Genomic DNA, 21,607 nt, shown 5'->3' with positions numbered 1-21,607 from the left:
TTGAAATTACCTCTCATTGTTCACCTCATTTGCTCATCTGCCTCATACTTCATAAAATTATTACATTTCTGTTTTTAATTATTTACTTCAGTAGTAAATCATGAACATCGGCATTTGAGCTGTTATATTATGACTTGTGTGGCTGATGATGGTTTTTCCAGCTGAGCACCAGTTGGCAGATACACTTTTCTACAATGCTGAACTCTTAAGTAAGGATTTGTTGATGTGACAGGACATGTGTTATATTTCATCATCTGTTAAAGTTTATGAGGTACATTCTTATTCCCTGTGAACAGCATATATTCTTTGTTCCATCATATTCCAGTTATTCTCACTGATATAAGGCTGATTAAGCTGCATTTTTTCTACCTCAGAGCATTTATATTTCATTTATTTCCCCCAGGTCAAACCAGAGGGCAAGGATGCACAGATAAATTCTGTCACTTAAACTGGTTAAAAAAAAAAAAAAAAAGTATGAAAGTCCCTCATACCCTTGGGAAGATGAGAATGTGATCTCCAAGTGCAAAAATCAAAACCAATCCACACTTCATGATCACATCTTGACATTTTTTATAGAGTTGCTAATGCCAGGAAGTTGTCAGGGAGGCCATGTTAACCTTGTAGACTTCTCTGGAACAGGCTCTGAAGGTTTTTATGGCTCACATGCTGCTTCTCTGGTCATTAAACAAAAAACCTTTGTCACTATTAGCACACATGTTGACACTCTCAAATTCACTAATGAACATGCTTAGTTCATCTATATTAATCGTGTATCTCTCATGACTTCCAGTTGTGCTCTCCATTCACTCCCTCATTGTCTGAGACCTCTGAGTCCATTTTCCTACTGCCTTCTGGAGAGCACGGAACAGAAACTCCTTGTGGAGTACGTGAGTTGTCCTTCATCAGCCACCAGATATAGTTATTAAGAGATGTATTCTCTTTCTCCATTACCACCTATGTGAAACTTCTGACAATGAGTGTCTCCTATGAGACTGTGAGAGCTGAACTCAAATCCAGGATTCCTTTGTAATGTAGGGAAGTGTCTTTAAGCTAAAAAAATATTAGTATATAACTTAAACATTTCCACTTTTTTTTTTTCTTTTTTTTTTTTTTTCTTTTTTTTTTTCCAGAGGTTAGTTCTGTTGTAAGTCTGTTCAGGACAGCCATCATCCATTGAAAATCTATTCTTATAACATTATTCATATATTTTGCTAGTTTGATTTCTTGCTTATGTTTAATGCTTCATGCATACAAATTCCTGTCAAAAGGTTTCTACCTGAATGTCTGTTTACCTATTTGTTATGTGAGGCTTTGTATAAAATTGTTTGGTATGTTTGTATTTTATTTTTCCAAGAAATGAAATTATTTTTGAACATCTTGTGCTGAAAACTGACCTTCCAACATAATATTAAATAGTTTTCTCCCACTAATGACCACTGAGCTTTTGGGGCTTTATTCAAGCCACTTTTCTCTTGGTCAAAACAGATAAATATTAGTTGTCCCAGGATATTTTTACCTAGTCTCCCAAGAGGCATTCTAGTGGATGGACCAGTCTAGTAGAAAAGTCCATAGGCAGACAGTCTGGCTCCAGTTTAGCGCCTTCAAAATATTGTAACTAAAGTGGTATTTCGGTATACAGAAGTGCCATAGCTGGTCCTGTTTCCTTTGCATGCTAGTGATATCTGACTAAAATGATGCCTCTGAGGGCCAAAGGGTTATGCTTCTTTATTCTGCAAATCATCTGGGGAAAACTTCCAGATTTGTTTTGTTCTGTTTTGCTTAGTTTCTTTATTATTATTATTTCCTCTTTTATATTTGCTTATGCAGAATAGTACAAAACATCATTTTGGCAGAACTTCAGTCTGCCTTTTATTTAATTTCTCAATTTGCTGTGCTCAAATCTACATCAGCTTCACATTTCTCTCTTTTCAACTCAGTTCTTTGTGCCACTTGAGTCAGTCTGCAACTCCTGCTTTGAGTTGAAAGACAGTAAAATAAAGATTGGGATGTTCCCCCACATTCTGCAAACATTATAAAACCACAAGACACTGACAAATCTGCTTCCTCTGTTTATTTTTGTATGTGAAAGGATGGACTTACATGGCAAGAGCTGGAACTTGATGTCTAATTCTTGTTAAACAGTTGCAGTGCATGTTTGTTCAAATTTATTAAAGGAGGAATTGTTCCTGTCTTGAGATTCCAGTTCTAGTGACTCTTCTTAGTAGTTGTTACAGGGAGATCCCAGACTGATTTCATGCTAAGCTGAAATGAAGTCTCTTTGTTTTATTTTATTTTACATATAGTACCTGGCAATATCCTACACATGCCTTTGTCAAAACAGGAATGTAGGAAATTTCATTTTAACAGTAATAAAGTCAGGCATAGTTAGTTACAAAAATGCTACTAATAAGAAAATCATAAAAGCTATGTCATATTTATATCTTTCAAATATACTAGGCAAGGCAGGAAATTGTGATACATATTTGGTAGTTTCTGTAAAAATAAATTGGATTATAATGGAATATGTTATAGCATATTTCCTCATTTCACTCCACTTCTACCCAGGAAGGGGAAAAAAAGAGGCTGAGAATCAGAAGTTTAAGATTCCAATCTTGGAAGCACTCCAGTGAATAACTTAACTCACATAAATAATAATGAGTTACCACCTGTGCATAAAGCTATGCACATAACTTAGTGTTCATAGGATTGAGGCAAAAAAAAAAAACATATTGCAGAAACTCTTTATTGTATTGTATCTAAGGAGAAAAAAAAATCATAATTTACTGTGCACAGAAGAAACTGCAAGAGAAAGGAGAGAGGAACACGTGTATACGTGAAGACATTTTGATAAAAGCATTATGGCTTGATGAGGAATCTCATGAGTCCAAAGTATTTTTATGATTTGTGTTCTAAGTATTTTACATGAGTTGTTGCAAATCTGCTAACGTGCATTCCTTAATCATCCCCTTGGAAAACTGACCTTTACACTTGCTGCTGCCTTCAGCCACATGGCTTTCAGATCCAGTGAACATGATTGCAGAAGACGTATGGGATGAAGTTATATTACTAGGCACCACCTTTGGTTTTTACTTCTGAAAGTTAGTCTAGACCAGTTCAAAGGTCAATATAGAAATATTTCCTTTCAGTGCCAGAGAATTGGATCTAACTTTGGATCATTACAATTTCTTACACACTATTGCCCTCTTCAAGTCTGAATTTTCATGAGCAAGGGTCAAAATTTGTCTATGTTTCAGATTTTACCATAAGTTTTTTAAGTGCTTCAGGGCAGAAGCCATCTTTTAACCTGTCTTTGTGAAGCCCTAGAGTAGCAGATGTATGATCCTGATTGTGAAGCCTTTGATCCTAATACTAATGAATGATCATTTGACGTTCTGAATGGGGTGGTTTGTGTTTTTGTTGTTGTTGTTGTTTGTTTTGTTTTGTTTGTTTATTTGTTTTGTTTTGTTTTCCAGATAGGAACATAAAGGTAAAATTTTAGACTTGGTATTTTAAAGGTATTTTAAAAAATATTTCTAAAAACTCATAAGCGTCAATCACTTTAAATTATGAAATTTAGATTTTTTTCTTGTTTTAATGAGAAGAGTATCACATCCACTTTTGAAAAATATTATAGTATCTTAAGCATAAAAAGTTAGCTGAACCTCACAAGCTCAGGCAGATGACTAAGGCAGTGGAATAACTAATTACCAGCTATCAGGTAGGCATCAGAAACTGTCCATGTGTGCTCTTATCCTTAAAGAAACGTAAGATAATGTAATTTGCCTCAACCTCTTTCCTAGGAAGCCTAGCAAAATCAAGTTAATTGCCTCACATTTGCTGCACAATAAAGGCTCTTAGACAAACAGCTACTGCAGAACAGGAAATTTCTTGTATCTTGCTGAGGTAGCATGATGTGATAAAATGAAAGCTGACCTACAAGCAGATAGCAACATTTTGAATGAATCCCATCCAGGGACAGGAATCCTATATTTCAAAATAAGTGAAGGGATTATCTGTAACAAAATCAAATTTGCATATGCTTTCACGTTACTGTGGAGCACCTAAAGAATTGTGCCATAGATTGTAAACATGCTGAAGAATACTTAGAAGAATGCTTGCAGGCACTTCGCAGAACACCTGCAATAAAACCATACATGAGATCCTGGGAATTCTTCAGTGAGTGCCTGCACAGGAGAACAGTACATATTTAGACTGGAAAGGACAAAGCACGGTGAGGATGCATATTGGATCAACAGAGTTTAGGGAAGAACTGATATAGACATAAGCATAGGTAAGGCAGTCATGATTTATCTAAAGTGAAACTCAGTTTGGGGAAATGGACAAGGGTTCAGACTGCCTTTTATACTATTTTAAAGCAGAAACATTAGAAATTAAAAAGGCCTCATAAACCATACCTTCCTATCAAAGGGTAGGATAATCACTTACAAAGAAATCATTTTGTAGAGGTAAAATACCTTTCCTAGTCCAGTCTAGCACAGCCTTGTTGAGGACTTCTGTGTATCTTAAAATTGATAAGACAAACTAAGAGGCCAGAGGAATTGTGTGGTGGACTGGGTATCACATGGAATAATTTTGTTCCAGCCTCTGCCACTAACGGGACATGGGCACAGAAAAATCAGTTACAGCTTCTTGACTCTTTTTTTCTGCCCACAAATTGACAATCAAGATACTTACATATTTTTATAAAAGACTCAGGGATTAAAAATGTAGTATATTTTTATTTTAATAAATATACTTTTTTTTTTTCTCATAGATATATTTAGTGGAAACTACCCTGCCTGTTTATAGTCTTATTTATGCAGGTTTACACAGGGCCACCAGATTTTCCCCTTTGCCATAGTTTAGCCAGGTTACAAATGTCTCAACTTTCAAAAAAGATGATGTTTCAACATACCCAGCTCCCCGAATGTTCTCACACAGGTTCAACAAACTCTTATTGTAGTGTTATACTAAAATATCTTAATACTGAAAGGATTTTAGAGAAACTCATTGCAGTGTTAATTTTTCAAAATACTTTGTATATAACATTTTTTAAAGTCATGATGTAACTTAAAGGTATTTAAGCAGTTAACCTTGATTTCTGTTTTTTAAGGATCCACCAATGGCAGTGACTCTTGGACTGCGAATGGAAGAAATGATTTTTAATCTTGCTGATACACACTTATTTTTTAATGACTTAGAGGTAAGAATCAAATTAACATAAATGCTGTTACACCTGGGATTTTGACACAGTGATTTTGCTGTGCATTACTGTTTGTTATGTCTGATGCTATATGCCTTTTAGATTTGTCATATGCTAATCAGAGAAAGGTTAGTCAGGTGGCAGTGAGTTCCTGGGGCACCAGACTCCTTCCATGAAACTTAGTAAGATGTGTAATCTGCAAACTACACCCTCTCCAAGACAGATCTTTCTCCTATGGTCATCTTTTCAATGCCTATGGATTTAGAGTTGTCTTCAGTGATTTCCAGGAGAGACGTAAGTGTCTCCCATTCTTTCTCTTGAAGTTCTCTACATTTGATTTGAGGGGGTGGCATCATCTAACCTAAGAGACTGCACTATTCTCTTCACAGTCCTGAGTAGCCTTTTGGCCACCCTTCTTGCTCAAAGATAGAATATTCTTCATTTACCTCAAAGACTGCAGCATTAGTGAACTGTGACTGTGCCATCTCCAATGGTGTAGAAACTGAGGACACAATCTCAATTTTCTTCTGATCATCAGTGTCAATACCTTGCTATTAGAATATAGGAGCTTATGTGCAGGTCATCTTCTCCCCTTCTCTGCCCCCTGAAGAGTACTGTGAGTTTCAAGTGAAAGATTACAGACAGGAATGGCTCATTCTGAAAAATGCCGAAGTGATTTATGGAATAATTAAAAAAAAAAAAAAAAAAAAAAAAGTCTTCATTTCCATATAAACTAACAAAGAGGCCTTTCTGAACTTAGTTAAGAAAATTCTGGATTTATTTAATTTTTTGTTAAAAAGACTGACAAGTTCATCAAGAACCTGTAAGCATTGAAAAGAACACAGTTATTTCTAAATTTTGTGAGTCTAAAGATTCAAAACACCATTTATACATCTGATTCAATTCCATACTTTTTTGGTTACCTTCCCAGTAATTTAATTTATGACCCTGTATTCCTTTCAGAGACTTTCAGTAAGCCATGATCAATAATACAACTACTCCTTTGTTTGGGTTCTTCACTGTCCCATGCATTTGGTAGACACTCACCACCAGGTTTGTGGAAGCATTACAGATAGGAATTTGGTCAATCCAGTCATGGCCTCTGCATATCAAAGACTGTTGGGTATCAAATCCTGTACTCTCTAGCTTGTGGATTTTTTTTCATCTTTTACTTATTTCCCTTCCAAATGAAAGGGGGGAAAATCTGGAGAGAAGTTCCCATCCAAAATTTTAGATCTGGCAGGCTTTCAAATATCCAGAATCTAGTGTGTCACATCCTGACAATGTGGAGCCTCCTGGTTGCCCACATTTTCTTCCTGAGGTAACCAGGAGACCACACGTTTTGTCACAACATACCCAGGGTGTGCCACTTGGCATCTGGTCAGAAAAGGGAGAGGCCTGTTCCTGGGGAGCGACCACTGAGGATTACTTGCCTGTCAGAAGCACGCGGATGGACCGCCAAAGGGACAACTGCCTGGGGAGTGGGCCCATCAGCAGTGCTTCACAGACGTTTCATTTCTCTCCAGAAGTCTGTATCTGCTAACATGGAATGTGGCAGTCTTACAGCTGTGTTTATTTATCTCTTTATTTATTTTGTGGAACAGACAGTGGGTGAAAAACAGCTCTCAGACTGAACTGCAGGCTTTTCAGACCTTCCCCTCACCTAAATCAGTTGTTGTCTTAGTGAGAGTGGATCCCATAGTTCCCTCTGTGGACAGATATTTCTCCTCTAACAGCAGTCGGAAGACTTTGAGGTTTTGTGTAAAATGCTAGAGTAAGGTCTTTAGTGAATAAATACAAAAAAAAAAAAAAAAAAAAAAGGATAAATGAGATTTTTCCATTCACTATGCTGTTGGTTTTTCTAGTGTGCACTTCTTTTGTTCCTTTGTCAGCTGTGGGCAATGGGAAAAGCAGAAGGCACTGGGCTGAAGTCCTTGTCATGCCCTGCAGACCTCACCTGTTCTCAGCTCTTTTCATGTCAAGAAACTAGGATCTACTTCACCCTATACCTGCACTGTACTTCCTATTTCCAGCAGCAGAAACATAAAACGGTAAAACCCTGGATATGCCTTCACCAGTCGGTGTTTTATTGCAGTCTAAGTGAGTCATCACTTGACAATGCAAGTGCATTCAGTGAATGTTCTCTTTCTAGTGCCCTGTACCAGGGATAGATTCCAAATCAATTTTTCAAAGCATTGCTTAAATTTCTTTTTAGCAGACCTTTGCCCCTGCATGTTCAGATTTCACGTGGCACCCAATGAACTTTAAGCCTTTCAGTACCATGTGCCCAGATTTCTTCAAGCTTGTGCTGAGTTCAAGAGGAAGAGTTCAGCAAAATATATATATATATGCTTTATTCTTGCTTATGGCCATTGAAGCTTCATTCCATTCTTTATTTATTTTCTTTGTAGATCTCAGGTTCAGCTGTCATAGGTGACTTTCAAATCTGAGTCATCAGATTTTGTATATTCTTCATAGGGTCGTTTTAATATCCTCTGCAAAAATTCATGCACCAGCTCATTCCAGAGCTTGAACATTACCCTGATATTTTTAAGTTTTAGATAAATCAAAAAATTGTCCTTGGGGACACTCTTTTAGAATCTCATAACTCAATCAATTTGATTTATTTGATTTGATTGCATTTTTATATGCAATTAGGTCTTTTCTAGCTCAGAATTCAGCTTTGTTTCAAAACTATATTATAAGGTTGCTAAAATTCCAAATTTTGTACTTTGAAGCATGGCATCTTGTGCCAAAGTACATAGATGCATGCTTTAATATGCAGATGAATAGATATGTCTGTTTAAATATGTTTGCAGAGCACATGGCCATTTCTAATCACTAAATGTTACAGTGTATCTGCACGATGACCAAGTGATGAATCCTGAGAATTCCCCATTTCCCCAGTTCTCTTTCTCTCTCTGCTTTCCTTCCTTCATCCTCCCCCAGGAGGAGGGAGGTAGGCTATGATTTTAGTGATGATCTGCTGATAGTCATGGTCATCAAAACATAAGACCTTCAGTTCTCACTGGAGATATGTTTTTCTTTTTTCAGTAGACAGATTACTGAGATTACTTATACTTTCTTCATCTCTCTTTTCTAGTGCTGAGCCATAAATTCTCATACCTTCTGCATTGCTTTCCTCTACATCCCACAATAAACCATATTTCTCTGGATATGGAAATTGTAATGAACTAGTGAATTTATATTCCTTTTTATTCCTTTTTATTTCAGTCACAGCATCCTCTAGGCTCCCCTTTTTTCTCTCTCTGACTAGGTTACAAGCACTGCGTACCAAGGTCTAGTAATAACAACCAAGTTATTGAAAGTTACCACATATAAAAATAAAGTTTTCCTTCCTCTATGCAAATCTTTCTTGCTACAATGACTGCTGATGCAGAAATTCCAATCTGTTGAGACATTCCCCACTGACCCAGTAACCCATGTCCTAATCAGTCTAGCTGCAGTTTTATTTCAGGCTAGGCTGTTCTCCAGCTATTTCATTCTCAGTGTATAAATTTTAGTTAGTTTGAGAAGTATCACTTGGGAGGGCAGTTGGTATTTTGCCATGAAAATAGGAGTCTGGAGCTCTAGAAAGTTCATGTGCCTAAACAGTGTTTAGAGGTGGGACTAAAATCAGTAACAATAGCCAGAGTAAAGCATTCTGGTCTTAACCATGTAAGGAATAAAAGGAAGTTTTTGTTCGTATCTCAGTATTAATTTTAAGACAGCTTTTAGAAATGTTGATAAAACATGCTATGCACACCCACAAAACAGTTTCTACAGTTTGCAAGCATCAATTTGGACATGAATCTTCCAACTCTATCATCCTCCTCCACTCTCTGGGGCAATGTAAGAAAAACATATTTATTTCCAACAAACTGAATTACATTTCCATTTTTATCATAATCATATCATATTTTAAGGAAGGTTTTGTTTTGCTTTGTTTTCTCATTAGAAATGGAACTGAAGGAGAAAAAATAGATATAAATAAGTCTCAAAACTTGGGAGGCAGGCCAAACTGGTTTTAACAGAAAATGAGGCAAATACATAAAAAGGGAGGTTTCTGTATAATCTGAGAAAGCATAGTGTTGAATATTTTAAGGGTGATTTGTTGATTCTGTACTCTCAAATTTTCAGTCTCTAAAAATTGCTGCAAAGAATTGACTGCTCTCACATATAATTTAAATTGGTACTGCTTCAAGGAAAAGCCTGTTATTATACCTAGATTCCTTTTCTGCAGGCTCAGTATTATGAAATATATTTTGTCTTTCTTAGTTTTGACCTTGGACTGACTTGTGACTTTAGTATAGTCAATACTGTCACTGCTGTGAAAAGCATTTCACCTTAACATATAAATTGTCAGAAATCTTTTCCTAATCCCCTCAACTGTTAGGTCTCTTTTACAAGCAATTCAGATTTAGCATTGTGCCACCAATTGATGAGAACTGTCTCCAATATGCTTAAACTGCCTGCTTTTTCTTTTCTTTTCTTTTCTTTTCTTTTTTCTTTTCTTTTCTTTTCTTTTCTTTTCTTTTCTTTTCTTTTCTTTTCTTTTCTTTTCTTTTCTTTTCTTTTCTTTTCTTTTCTTTTCTTTTCTTTTCTTTTTCTTTTCTTTTATTTTCTTTTCCTTTTCTTTTCTTTTATTTTCTTTTCTCTTTCTCTCCCCAATTTGTAAAATGTAATCATTTTACTTGAACTTGATCAAGTAAACAAGAAGACAAAATAAAATTATGCAAAGAGTGGGGGGCACATGAGTTTACTGTTGGTTAGCAAATAGGTATTGCCATATTGCTTAGGAGGTGAGCAATAGATCTTAGGGGAGAAAAGGAAGGGGAAAATGGAGGAAGGTAGGGGATGTTGTTGATTTGGATTCTTTCATATGGCTGAAAATTTAGTAACTTTATTTCAGGAACAAGAGACAAACAGTCATGTTCCTCTCTTCTGTTGCTGGAGTCAATGAAAAAATTATTAGATAAAAATGTAAAAGTGAACAGCTGAGCCTTTGCCACCCACTCATATTGACTTAATAATTAAATTGCCAGTGGAACAGTTATCTGTAATTTTCAAGGCTGGAACAATATAGCTGAACAGCTTAACAAAACCCAAACAGCACAGAGAGTCCTTCTTATCCATGAGGACTTCTGTGTACCCTCCATTTAATTAGTACATGTTCAAATCCACAGGACTGTTTTTTAAACTTTTACAACTATCTTATGCTTTGACCAGTTCCAGTGTAATCAGTAAAGGTGATTAGGAAACCAGATACTGCACAGATATTGCAAAATATCAAGTTAGATTATTTTCCCAGTGGGACCTTTTTTCTGATTTTTGAGCTCCTTTTATACACTGGGTGGAGTCCAGTTGCATTTTTTTTCTTGAGTGTAAATAATAAATTAGGACAAAGGAATGAATCTTTTATTTCAGCTGTGACTTCCCTTTTTCTTTCTCTTTTCATCTGCTATTTACATCCAAAAGCACCTTCTTTAAAATATTCTAAAGCTCAAGCTAATCTTCTTAGACAGAACCAAAAACTTTTATTTCTCCAGTGGCGAGAAGAATGATTCATTTCTCTTCCTTGAACGCAGGTCTTTCATGCTTGTCTTAATGTATTAAGCTAGATGAGGCCAATTTGACCATTCATTCTTTTGGACTTGGTACATACTTTTTAATTATGGTCGCTTGTATTAAAATGAAGTTTATGTGTTTATTTTATACACAAATTGCTATTTTTTAACTTCATGTAGTTAAAAGTCTATTGATGTTTTCATACAGTGCAAAGCAAACAAAACTTTGGACAGAAATGGTAGTTTCTGTAGGAATGAATGAAGCGTTGCTTGTGAGAAATATTATTTGAAGTAGATGACTCAGATGACTATTTGAAGCATTAAACTGTTCATTTTGAACGTTCAGTCTCATTTTGTCTTAATGGTGAGACTAAATCAGAAAACATTAGCTGGGAAGTCATTTGTATGTAAATACACCCTTGAACTTTTTCATAAATAAAATAGGATTATGTTAATAACAGCTATTTTGAATATTTAAAAAATCACATACAGTAATGTAGTCTCTGGATGCTGTATTTCCAGTGTGTCTTTGGGGTAGGTTATTACTGCTAGCAATTACAGAAATTAGTAATACAATGCCTGCTTGTATTTACTGTTGCATGGTGGCTTGAGTTTTTTATTTATTTGTGCTTCCCCTGCATTTTCCTATCTTTCTGCTGTAACATTTGTGCAGAAAAGGATATTTAATAGCTACCCACTTATAAAAATAGATTGGGGGGAGGTCAGGTTTTCAATGTACCTCAGTTCCCTGGAATTACTTCCATGCCTTCTGAAACTAGGAAATAGTCAAGTTCTCCAGGATCACTTGATTATCTGCAATTTCCCAGCCAAAATCATTTGGATAAATCAAGACAAGAATCTGATAAGCATCCAGACTCCTAGACACTCAACAGAAATTACATGCCTTTTAAGGTTCATCATCACTAGCTTTAGAGAGCAGGGGAATAAGGTTTCAGTGGTTTTGGAATATTGGTGTGCTACAGAGACTACAGGAGTGAATTGTAATTGTCCTTTTTTCAATTAAACTATTTTTTTATGGAAAGTCACACTAAAATTACAAAGCACTTTTCTAAAGGCCTGTTTTAACATAATTTATACAGCATAGGAATTAAAGGTTGTTATGTTTTAAGGAAATGGATGGTGGTAAAAAGCTGTAAGTGTACATACACTGCCATCTTCTGGTACAGTTAGTGGCCTACAATGATAATTTCTTCATCTGTATTCAGCATGTGGTGAACACATTCTCCTTTAAAATAATTTATAATTTGATGTTTTTTTCAACAGGAATGTGATCAAGTTCACATAGATGATGTTTCTTCTGATGATAATGGACAAGACCTAAGGTAAGATACAGCATTTACTTTTTTTTTTTTTTTACTTTTTTTTTTTCTTTAAAGATTAAATACATTGAGCATTTACAGGAATACATTGTATTTATTTTTACTGTATTTTGGGTGTTTGCAGTACCTACAGTTTTGCAACTGATGGCTTCCATGCAGCTGCAAGTAGTGCAAACCTTTGTCTGCCAACAGGTGTAAGAGGAGGGGTTGACTGGATGAGGAAGCTGGCTTTCCGTTACAGAAGAGTAAAAGAGTTGTATAATACTTACAAGAACAACATAGGAGGTGAGTTTAATTGTCACAATCAATTTAGAATGCTGGTCAGGTTCAACTGCATGGCAATGAACTTGTGCCAAATGAAAGTGCCTTGCAAGCCACAGAGTGAATAGAAAATTACTTGACTGGACCTTGAGCTATTGAAAGTCCCTGACTGTAAGGACAGATCCAACATTGTGCTGTTGTGCAGGAGAACCAAAGATGGAGAAGCAAGGCAGGCTTCCATTTTATTTGCACAGAGGTCGCTTTTCTCCTTCAGATCTAGATTAGCTGTACCTACATCCTTCTGACTTTTAGGTTGAGACATTTATTCTACATCAAACAAGTTGTTACTCTAGGAAAGAGGTTGTGTAATTTCCACAGTACAAATTGCTTCTGGCTTGCCTTCTTTTACATCCTACAATTTCTTGAACCAGTTGGTAACAACATACTTACTGCTTAATTCTCTGCTCTGTAGCTGCTAGACTGTTTTCTCTAGTGGATGCAAAAAGCCACTAGCATTGCCATACCACTAGTCCCTTTTGTTAACTCTATAGCTTACGCAGCTAATTTTGTTTGCAAGAAATCCAGTTTCCTTTGGGACAAGAACTCTTCTCTTACTACTTTCATTCATATACTCATTCATGTCAGTGCCAGCAAGCCTTTAGGAAATCATAGCAGCCTAGTGGCAAGAATCTGTCCTAGATTCTTGTGCGACTTGCAGAGGCCTCTTCTGAGGAAGGAAATAGGTCAACTGACTACCTCAAGAAGAGATTGAGAAAACAGGGACTATTTCTACAGCCACAGTTGAGGATGAAACAAGGCCAAGCCAACCAGGAAGCAATTCAAGTGAACACTCTCCCATTCTACAACATGGACTGTTTCAACTCAGATGAAATTTATTTCAGAGGAACCTGAAACTCAAAGGAAATCTCACCTTCAGCAAAACTAGCTTGGTGTTCTTTTAGCACTTCTTTCCCTTTCTCAGAAATGGGTAGCAGTCTACTAACATGGACAGTGAATTAGTCGTTAATTTAATGATTTTCTAAATTGCCTAAATCTGGCATATATATATTTTACGTTTAGTAGTTCAGAGTCTTTAAATGCCACAGGATAAAGCAACTGGAGCAAAGGGTACTAATAGTTGGATGGCTTTTAATTGCTCTGCCTTGCCCTTCATTGATGTCATGAATGGAGTTTTTATATATTAAGAATACTTGAATCATTAATATCCACAGGTTCAATGAGTTTTTCTTATTGAATCTCCCAATGCATCCAAGATGGCAAAACTGTTGCATTTCATAAACCCTTTAACACAACTATCAGTTTATATCCAATAGCATGGCATAGACAAACATACTAGGAGGTACCATCATTACAGAGCACAGATACCTGGTGCATCGTATTAAGTTTTTTATTCTCTTCCACAAATCCTGCTTCAGAACTATAATCCATCCTTCGAACACTTCGAAGTGTACACTTCGAACATTGTCAAGTATACTGAATATATGAAAAATAGTAAGATGATGTTTTTTACATATTCTGGTGAAATGTAAAACTGAAACAATTAGCAGAAATCTATACATTCTAACTAATACATAATTTAATTTTATTTATTTTCTTGTTTTTTTTTTTTTTTACATAAAAGGACTCCTGGGACCTGCTAAAAGAGATGCATGGTTGCAATTAAGAGCAGAGATTGAAGCTCTGACTGACTCCTGGCTAACAAATGCACTTAAATCATTATCAATTATCAGCACAAGGTATGTATTGAGTATACTATTAAAATATATATATTTTTTTTAGCTTTGGATATGCAATGGCTATTTGTGACATTTTAGGTTACAATACACTACTAGTACTTTTAAAGAACAGGAAAGGTCTAACGTGACTTATGAAAAGGACATAGGAAAGATTCTACAGAAATTGATTTCATTTTCTGTGATTCCAGCATTTACTAGTATGAAAAGTCTTTCAAAATGTGGTATATGGTCCTGTGTACATTGAAAGGGTATTTTAGAATTGTGAGTGAGCCTTTAAGTTATTATCTTGTAGGTAGCATCCTCTGAATTCCAGGTTTCTGTTCTGGGCTTAAATGTTTATGCCTATTAACAGTGGTACCTAAATACTGTATAAATCCCAGAACACAAAATTATTTTCCTTCAGTTGTTCCAAACGAATCAGTATGATTAACCATAGATATAAGTTTTCAGAAGAATTAATATCTGTGTTTGATATTACAATTGAAATAAAAGTCTGGGTTCCCAGTCATAAGACATAAAATTAATCGTTCTTCTGAAATAATAGAGCTGTGAGCAATGCTGCTGATTACTCATTTAATATGCATTTCATTAGAAATCCCCCTCCTTACCTTCCCCCCCCCCCAAAAAAAAAAATAATGGTTTAAAACTATAAGGAAAGAACAATGTTAAACCATCTTGCCTTCTGAACAAGGAAGGGAAAAAGCAATCAGCATTAAATTAAAAGAACAAACATGGAAAGCTGTGGAAAATGACTAAATGTAATTACTTTTGCAATATGCTTCTCACTTAGCCATTGTTGTTTTTTATTTTAATAGTCTCAAGCACCTCAAGAGAAAAAAAAAAAAAGTAAAACAATTTTGTATGCCACCATGTGTAGCTCTGCATTTCTTTCTGAATTGCTAGTCTTCAGAAAAGCATTGTATAGTGAAGATTAGTTGAGCATTGGAAGATGAATTTGATAAACAGTTATCGCTTGCTCAGAACTGTTAAAAAATAGTCTTTTGTCCTGTCTCAAAGAATTGTACAGTTAAAAATCTTCAGAAGATATACCCATGAGGCAGCTAAACATTACCTACATGTTACTGACAGGAAACTGAGATATATTAACACAGAAATAGAACCCTAAGGTCTTGCTTGGAGCTTTTGGAAGGACCAGGATCAAAAGTCACAACTAGTGGCTCTCAGCTGCATGTTCACACCACGCTCATACTGTTGTTGTGTCTCTAATGGCCTGGCCTTCAGTTTTCTATTGTGTAACAGCTAGCTCAGCTTCTCCATTCAACTTTTCAACCTCTCCATTCAATGTTATCTTCTTAACATAATTATGATTCTCTCTCCCTTTTCTCAGAAAAACTCTTTCTCCTGAAACATGAAGAAAGTGATGTCAGTGTGCAGAAATGTATACTGGTCATTTATTTTCCCTCAAGACAGGAGTAACAAATGGTGTTTCTGCTTTCTCCTAACACTTCAGTTTGGCTGGTAGCTAGTGCCAAGTAATCACCAGCAGGAAAATGATGCTTTGAAATCATTGGGATGTTTATTCTCAGAGGCAGTTAGTGATCTTATATGACTATTTCAATGGACTCATCCTCAAGGACCTGGTTTTCATAAATCAGCATGGAATACTTCCCACAAATCATGCCAACATAAGTCTTAAAGTATTTTGCCAAGAGGTTTATGTGTATTTTTCTGGAAGTGATGGCGCTGAGTAGCAAAACCCTGTGAGTGAAAGTAAATGCAGAGGAATCTTGAAAATATGCTCTACAGATGGTTCACCTCATCATCATTTGGGTAATGATTTTAAACTATTAAAATTTAAATTATTTCTCTCTTTTTAGGAATAACTGTGTAAATGTGTTGGTAACAACAACCCAGCTTATCCCAGCACTTGCAAAAGTCTTGCTGTACAGCTTAGGAGGAGCTTTTCCTATTGAAAATATTTACAGTGCAACCAAAATAGGTAAGAAAATTATTCTTTTATCTATTCTGACTATCTATTCTGACTACACTGCATTATCAATAATTCTTTGTCTGTACTGGATGGATTCAAAATGACTTTCCGGACATTTACATTGCTATTTAAAACATGCATGTTTAGAGTTGTTTATGTCAGTAATAATCCAAATTCAGCTTCCTTTCAGTTATCCCTAAAGGCATAAAGTTTCCAATACTCAGAAACTCCTAATTCAGATACAGAGAATAGAAAATGTGCAGAAAATAATTAAGAAAAATGTTTTGTTATTTCAAATCTAAACACAAGGGGGGTTTGTTTGTTTGTTTTAAATAGTCTCTGCTCTGACCCTTGACTCTACTTATGCTAGACCACAACTTCACAAGTTTACCTGCAATCATAATATATCGCTGAGGATAATGAAAACCTGTACCAACAGAAGCTGGGTTGATGGATGCCATAAGGGCACATCCATATTCTGCTGCTAGCATGCAACAGAACAGGCTTGTGTACATTTTGGAAATTCATTGGACTTTGGAAATTACAGCCCAAGTTGTCTTGCAGTATAAGAAAAGTTAACATTCTTGTGAGATATGACACAGCCTACAATGACGGATAATTTTGGCAGATTTTGTGATTTATCATTTATAAATTTAAGAAGGCTTAATTTTGATACATTGTGATATCTTGTATAACAAGGAGATTGACACTTCATGTACATAAGTATTACAATTCATCTCCTTAATGATTTTCACAAGTGAAAAAACTTGCGAAAAGAAGTGAAAAACTAAAAATGTAAAGTATATTCTCGCAGTATCAGGAAAATCAATTATCTCCATTATCTGTTAATTCGCTGTAGCTCCTCCCTTGACTCAGAAATGCCTTGAATCCTTTGAAAAAAAGTAGAGGCACAAAGTATTCCCAAAACAACATGACATTGAACAGCCTCTGGAATTAATGTCATCTGTCATACAGTCTGTATATGTTGGCTTCAGTTATTGAGATTGCACTCAGGCCAAAGGAAGGAGCATTAAGAAATCATGCCAACATCACCAAAGGGGTTAGAGAGTGGAGGCTCTGTGGAAGGAGTCCTGCACTAGGATTTCCTTCCTAACAGCAGTGTGGCTAGAGTTACATTCCTGTCAGGAGCACAGAAAACTCTTTTGAGTACAAGATCTAGTTTTCATCTCAGTGAACTCTGCACTGTGATGAGCAGAGGACAAAAACTGTAGTTTTTGCTTGCACATACTGAAATCTCATCTTCATTCAACAGTTAATACATGCAACAGTTTTTGTAATCATAAGCCTCTATCTATGGACCATCTGAAAAAAAAAAAAAATGGCAAGAGAAGAGCACTATGAATCATAGATCTAGAAATCAGGAGCTTGTGAGAAGAAACTGAAAAGCCTAGGATGGGGTGTAGGGTATGTGGAGATGACATACTAACAAAACAAGTATGAAGCAAAGAGGAAAGAAAGAATCTTTCTCCACTTTGATGGGAGGTATGACTATAAGTGATGATTTAATTGCAATGATGCATGTGTAGGTTGCAAATCAAAGAGAAATTTCCTAATGGAAAAGTTAATTAAATATGGAGATTGCCTGTAGAAACAGTGAAATCATCAAATCTGAACAATTTAATTATCAATAGCATAAGCATTTGGTGATAAAACCGAAGCTGTAGTACATTGGAAAAATGGGTAAATGACTTTGCAGTTTATTGTTTGCTGTTACTGGGATAGCCTGCTTGTTTCCACTTTCCTCTAAAGAACCAAATACTTCATGGAAGTTCTCCCAGGAACCTGTTGTCTAATTTTATTTTCTGTGTCTGTTGTTCTCCAAACACATTTTCCATTGCTCCATGATGCATTTTTGCAGATACATTAGAATTAAAATTGTAGCTGTCCTTTAAATATTATTACTACAATAATAGGGAAATATTTAAATTCAATTATTCTTTCACTATCCTATTCATTTTAGCAATGCTTCTAATTTCTTCATCTTACTTAGTGGCTTTTCTGTAACTCTTAATAGATTTAGGCTTATCTGAATCAGCTTAGTGTCACTAAGGGAACTAATTCCTTCTCAGCAGTTTCAGCTCTAAGTCCCAAGGCTGGGAACTATAAAAAAAGTAGTAGTAGTATCAATGTCTTACCACTGCACTAATCCTTTGTAGAGCATCATGATAACTTGCTTGATAGCTTGAACAAGTAGTGCATTGTTTTTCAGGCAAAGAGAGCTGTTTTGAGCGTATAGTGTCCAGATTTGGCACTAACATAACTTATGTTGTGATTGGAGATGGCCGAGATGAGGAGCATGCAGCTAATCAGGTAACTTCACTCTGAACTCTTATCTCATTTATCTTCCAGGAAAAGAAAGTTGCTTTGAACGAATAATGCAAAGGTTTGGCAGAAAAGTAGTATATGTTGTAATTGGGGATGGTGTAGAAGAAGAACAGGCAGCAAAAAAGGTAACCTGTCTCCTGAAATGTTGGTGTGATACATAGCTACTAATGCAAGCCTTTCTGTTTGCATTTCTGTCAGTGCTTTACGATGGCAGAATGACAAATATAATTTCAGTCTACAGGTGCAAGGCAACAAGAGCATGATGAGATCAGCACTTATAGTAAAATGAACCATTTGGATTCTAGCATTTGCTTCATTTCAGTTTGGAAAGAAAAAAAAATGCTAAATTATTTAAAAATAGGTAAAAAATGATTGGATCTAAAATGTCTGACTATATCAAGCAAATTACATATAAAAAGAAGACAACAGGGGTTTTACATGAAGGTTGGGTGTTCATTTTAACTGTTTTAAAACAGTGAAAGCAGAGTGGTTTAAGAGAAGTGTTACAGAGAATGTGGAAACCATCAAAAGGATTGTGAAGATTTTTTAACATTAACAAAGATCTGTAGGTAGCTGGAGCAAATATGATGAATATGAACATTACTAGTTTGCTTCAAGAAAGACATATCTGCACATTAAAAAAGAAAACAGAATTGTGCACCAAATCGGTGTTTCTAACAAAAAATAAATCTGTAAGGTTGTTTCCTCATCTTACGAGTAAAAGTATAAACTTCATCAGATAAGTTTTCATGTACAAAAAGAGATCAAAATGGTAATAATCTGAACTGTATTCCATAGTACGGGCCCTGGAAATGTGAAAGTTGAAAACTGAAAAATTTTGCCTCAGGACATCTGCACAGGGCAATTTACGTAAATATCTTTGTGCTAGCAGCAGTAAAATTAAGTGTCTTTTTAGTATTAAGTTTTTACAGTGTAATTAGAATTAAAAGAAAATGAAAATATCTGAAATGCTCATTCCAAATGGTTCCTTGATATAGGTACAGTACTGGTGATGGGTCTTTCATAGTTTTTGCTTAAAAAAGGTGGTTGGATTGTGTACTTTCCAGTTTGGCATGCTTTTTTCTTAATGTTGGCTATATATTGCATGAATAGATACAGAATTCAGAGGGATGGATGCCCATTACAAATAGATCTGAACAGAACTTGAAAATATGATTTTTATTCTATTCTGATCAATTGCTGAAATAATAGTGCATATCCCTGCACTATATATCTTACGCTGATGCTTTCTGTAACACATTATCTTCTTTTAGAAACTGAAATGTGTTATTTTCTCCCCATTGTATTTTTTTTCTCCTAGAAGAACAAAACTGGAATTTAACTCTGTTTTAAAGTGTTGTGTGTGAACCCTCGTTTAATGAAAGTCCTATAATTTTGTCAGATGAGCTTGCAAAGTGTAACAAGTGGAGCAGAAAGTGTTAATGAATGCTCCTTTGTATGGGTTTCCATGATAAAAATACAACAAATAGCCGTTCCTAAATAATGGGCTCTATATGCCAAAGGCACTATTAAGAAAGACTATCTAATTATTTAACCTCCAATTGAACTATTAAGATCAGATCTATTTTGGCCTGATTTTTGTTAGTACCTTACTAGCAAAAATCAATCCTGAAACACAGTGGTGTAAAATCCATGGTGGTAATCTGACTAGACTTGTGTATCAGACACCACCCTCTGTCATAGCATTCATTGTTCCTGACCTTTTTCCCCCCTCTGACAAACACAGCACAACATGCCTTTCTGGAGGATATCCAGTCATTCGGACCTCTTGGCTCTCCATCAAGCACTGGAACTAGAGTATTTGTAACTGTGTTCTAAAGTTGGCAATCCTTTTTTTATATATATATATTTCAAGTACACTGAAATTTTATGTGTGATTTATTGCCTCTGGCTTTACACATATGAATTGTCTTAAGAAGGGAAGAAATATTTGGAATTAAAAATTCCAAATTGAAGAATTCAGATTGCTGAATGGAGTTAAAACATTAGTGCTACGTAAGGAAGCTCTATGGTCTTATATATGCAACGTTTTTAAATGAATTAAAACTGTGGAGGTTGCTGGTACACACCAAATGAGCCCTGACAGGAGTGAACAAAGGACTCAAACTGGCAAAGCACCAACACGCCTTTTCCAACCGACAAGGTGTTGTTCAACAACATTCCTCAAAATGGGATATATTCTCAGCACTGAGGTTTGAACCAGACTTTAGCCTACCTAACCCAGAAAATCTGAATTGGAATGCACTCAGACTGTATAATGACAATCCTGTCTAGACCTGTAATTTGTGTAAATTATTGATGAAAATAATTTACTGTGACTTTATTAGCAGCTGATTTTGGAAGTGGATGCAATTTTTCTTTCTCTTTTGGGGGTGGCAGGGGAGGGAGAGGGTTATATAATATTGTCTCTTTTATAAGTTTGGCAAACAGAATGTGCATAATGATGTGTTGTGCCTTAAAGAAAAGACTGTGTTTGTGTGTTATAATGTAATTTTGGTTAAAAACTATGTAGATAAACAAAAAAAAAAAAAAAAAGCTTTTGTGATAATTTTTGACATGACCAAATTTGAAATTCAAAGAAATCAAAGAGCAGGGCTGTACCAAAGCATTTAAGTATTTGTTGCAGTAAGAAAAAAAATAATAAAGGAAAGTTTGTGTTTTTATTTGGATTCTCAATAATTCCACTGATTGTTTCAGGAAAGTTAAGAGTATGTTGGGAGGCTGATATTGGGGACCGCTACCTTGAAAGCTAAGAAAAAAAAAAAAAAAAAAAAAAAGTGTTTAACTCCTTCAACATCAGTTCTTGATTCTCTGATGAGAGAGCTAAGAGCCATATTCATGAATTACTTAGTCCGCTGAAAGCCACACAGTGAGTACATCTGCTGTGTATGAAATAGCAAATTCCCACCCAGCAGAAAAAGGTACCTGGAGATCACTGGTGGCATTACTGGAGGGTGAAAATGTGGTATTAAGCACAGATGAGGGATAAAACACAAGTTCTTTAGAAAGAAAAAAAAATCCCAAAGAATCACTTACCAGTCAGATGTATAAATTATTCTACATTTAGCATATTCAGGATCAACATAGGCTGCTGGAATTCCTGGCATTATGACTTTGAGCCTTTTAGGAGCTCAAAGTCTAGTTTGGTAAATATAACAGCA

At 35.5% G+C, this 21,607-nt stretch overlaps 1 protein-coding gene across 18 annotated transcripts in view; it reads left to right on the top strand.

Moving 5' to 3' along the window:
• Positions 1-21,115, top strand: part of EYA4 (EYA transcriptional coactivator and phosphatase 4) — a 155,250-nt gene extending 134,135 nt beyond the window's left edge. For 12 of the 18 annotated variants that reach the window (XM_035321468.1, XM_035321465.1, XM_035321462.1 and 9 more), the window contains 7 exons: positions 5,114-5,203; positions 12,055-12,113; positions 12,235-12,395; positions 14,014-14,128; positions 15,967-16,088; positions 18,450-18,550; positions 20,173-21,115. In XM_035321468.1, the coding sequence (XP_035177359.1) occupies positions 5,114-5,203; positions 12,055-12,113; positions 12,235-12,395; positions 14,014-14,128; positions 15,967-16,088; positions 18,450-18,550; positions 20,173-20,253 (729 nt within the window). In that variant the 3' untranslated portion in view covers positions 20,254-21,115. Of the gene's footprint in view, positions 1-5,113; positions 5,204-12,054; positions 12,114-12,234; positions 12,396-14,013; positions 14,129-15,966; positions 16,089-18,309; positions 18,411-18,449; positions 18,551-20,172 lie in introns of all 18 variants that reach the window. The other 6 variants (XM_035321469.1, XM_035321464.1, XM_035321456.1 and 3 more) reach the window with 2 other exon arrangements.
• Positions 21,116-21,607: the final 492 nt, after the last annotated feature.

Source organism: Oxyura jamaicensis, chromosome 3 (genome assembly GCF_011077185.1).
Source record: "Oxyura jamaicensis isolate SHBP4307 breed ruddy duck chromosome 3, BPBGC_Ojam_1.0, whole genome shotgun sequence".
Taxonomy (NCBI): Eukaryota; Metazoa; Chordata; class Aves; order Anseriformes; family Anatidae; genus Oxyura; species Oxyura jamaicensis.
Note: the sequence above shows the minus strand (reverse complement) of the source record. Positions and strands in the feature narration are given on the sequence as shown.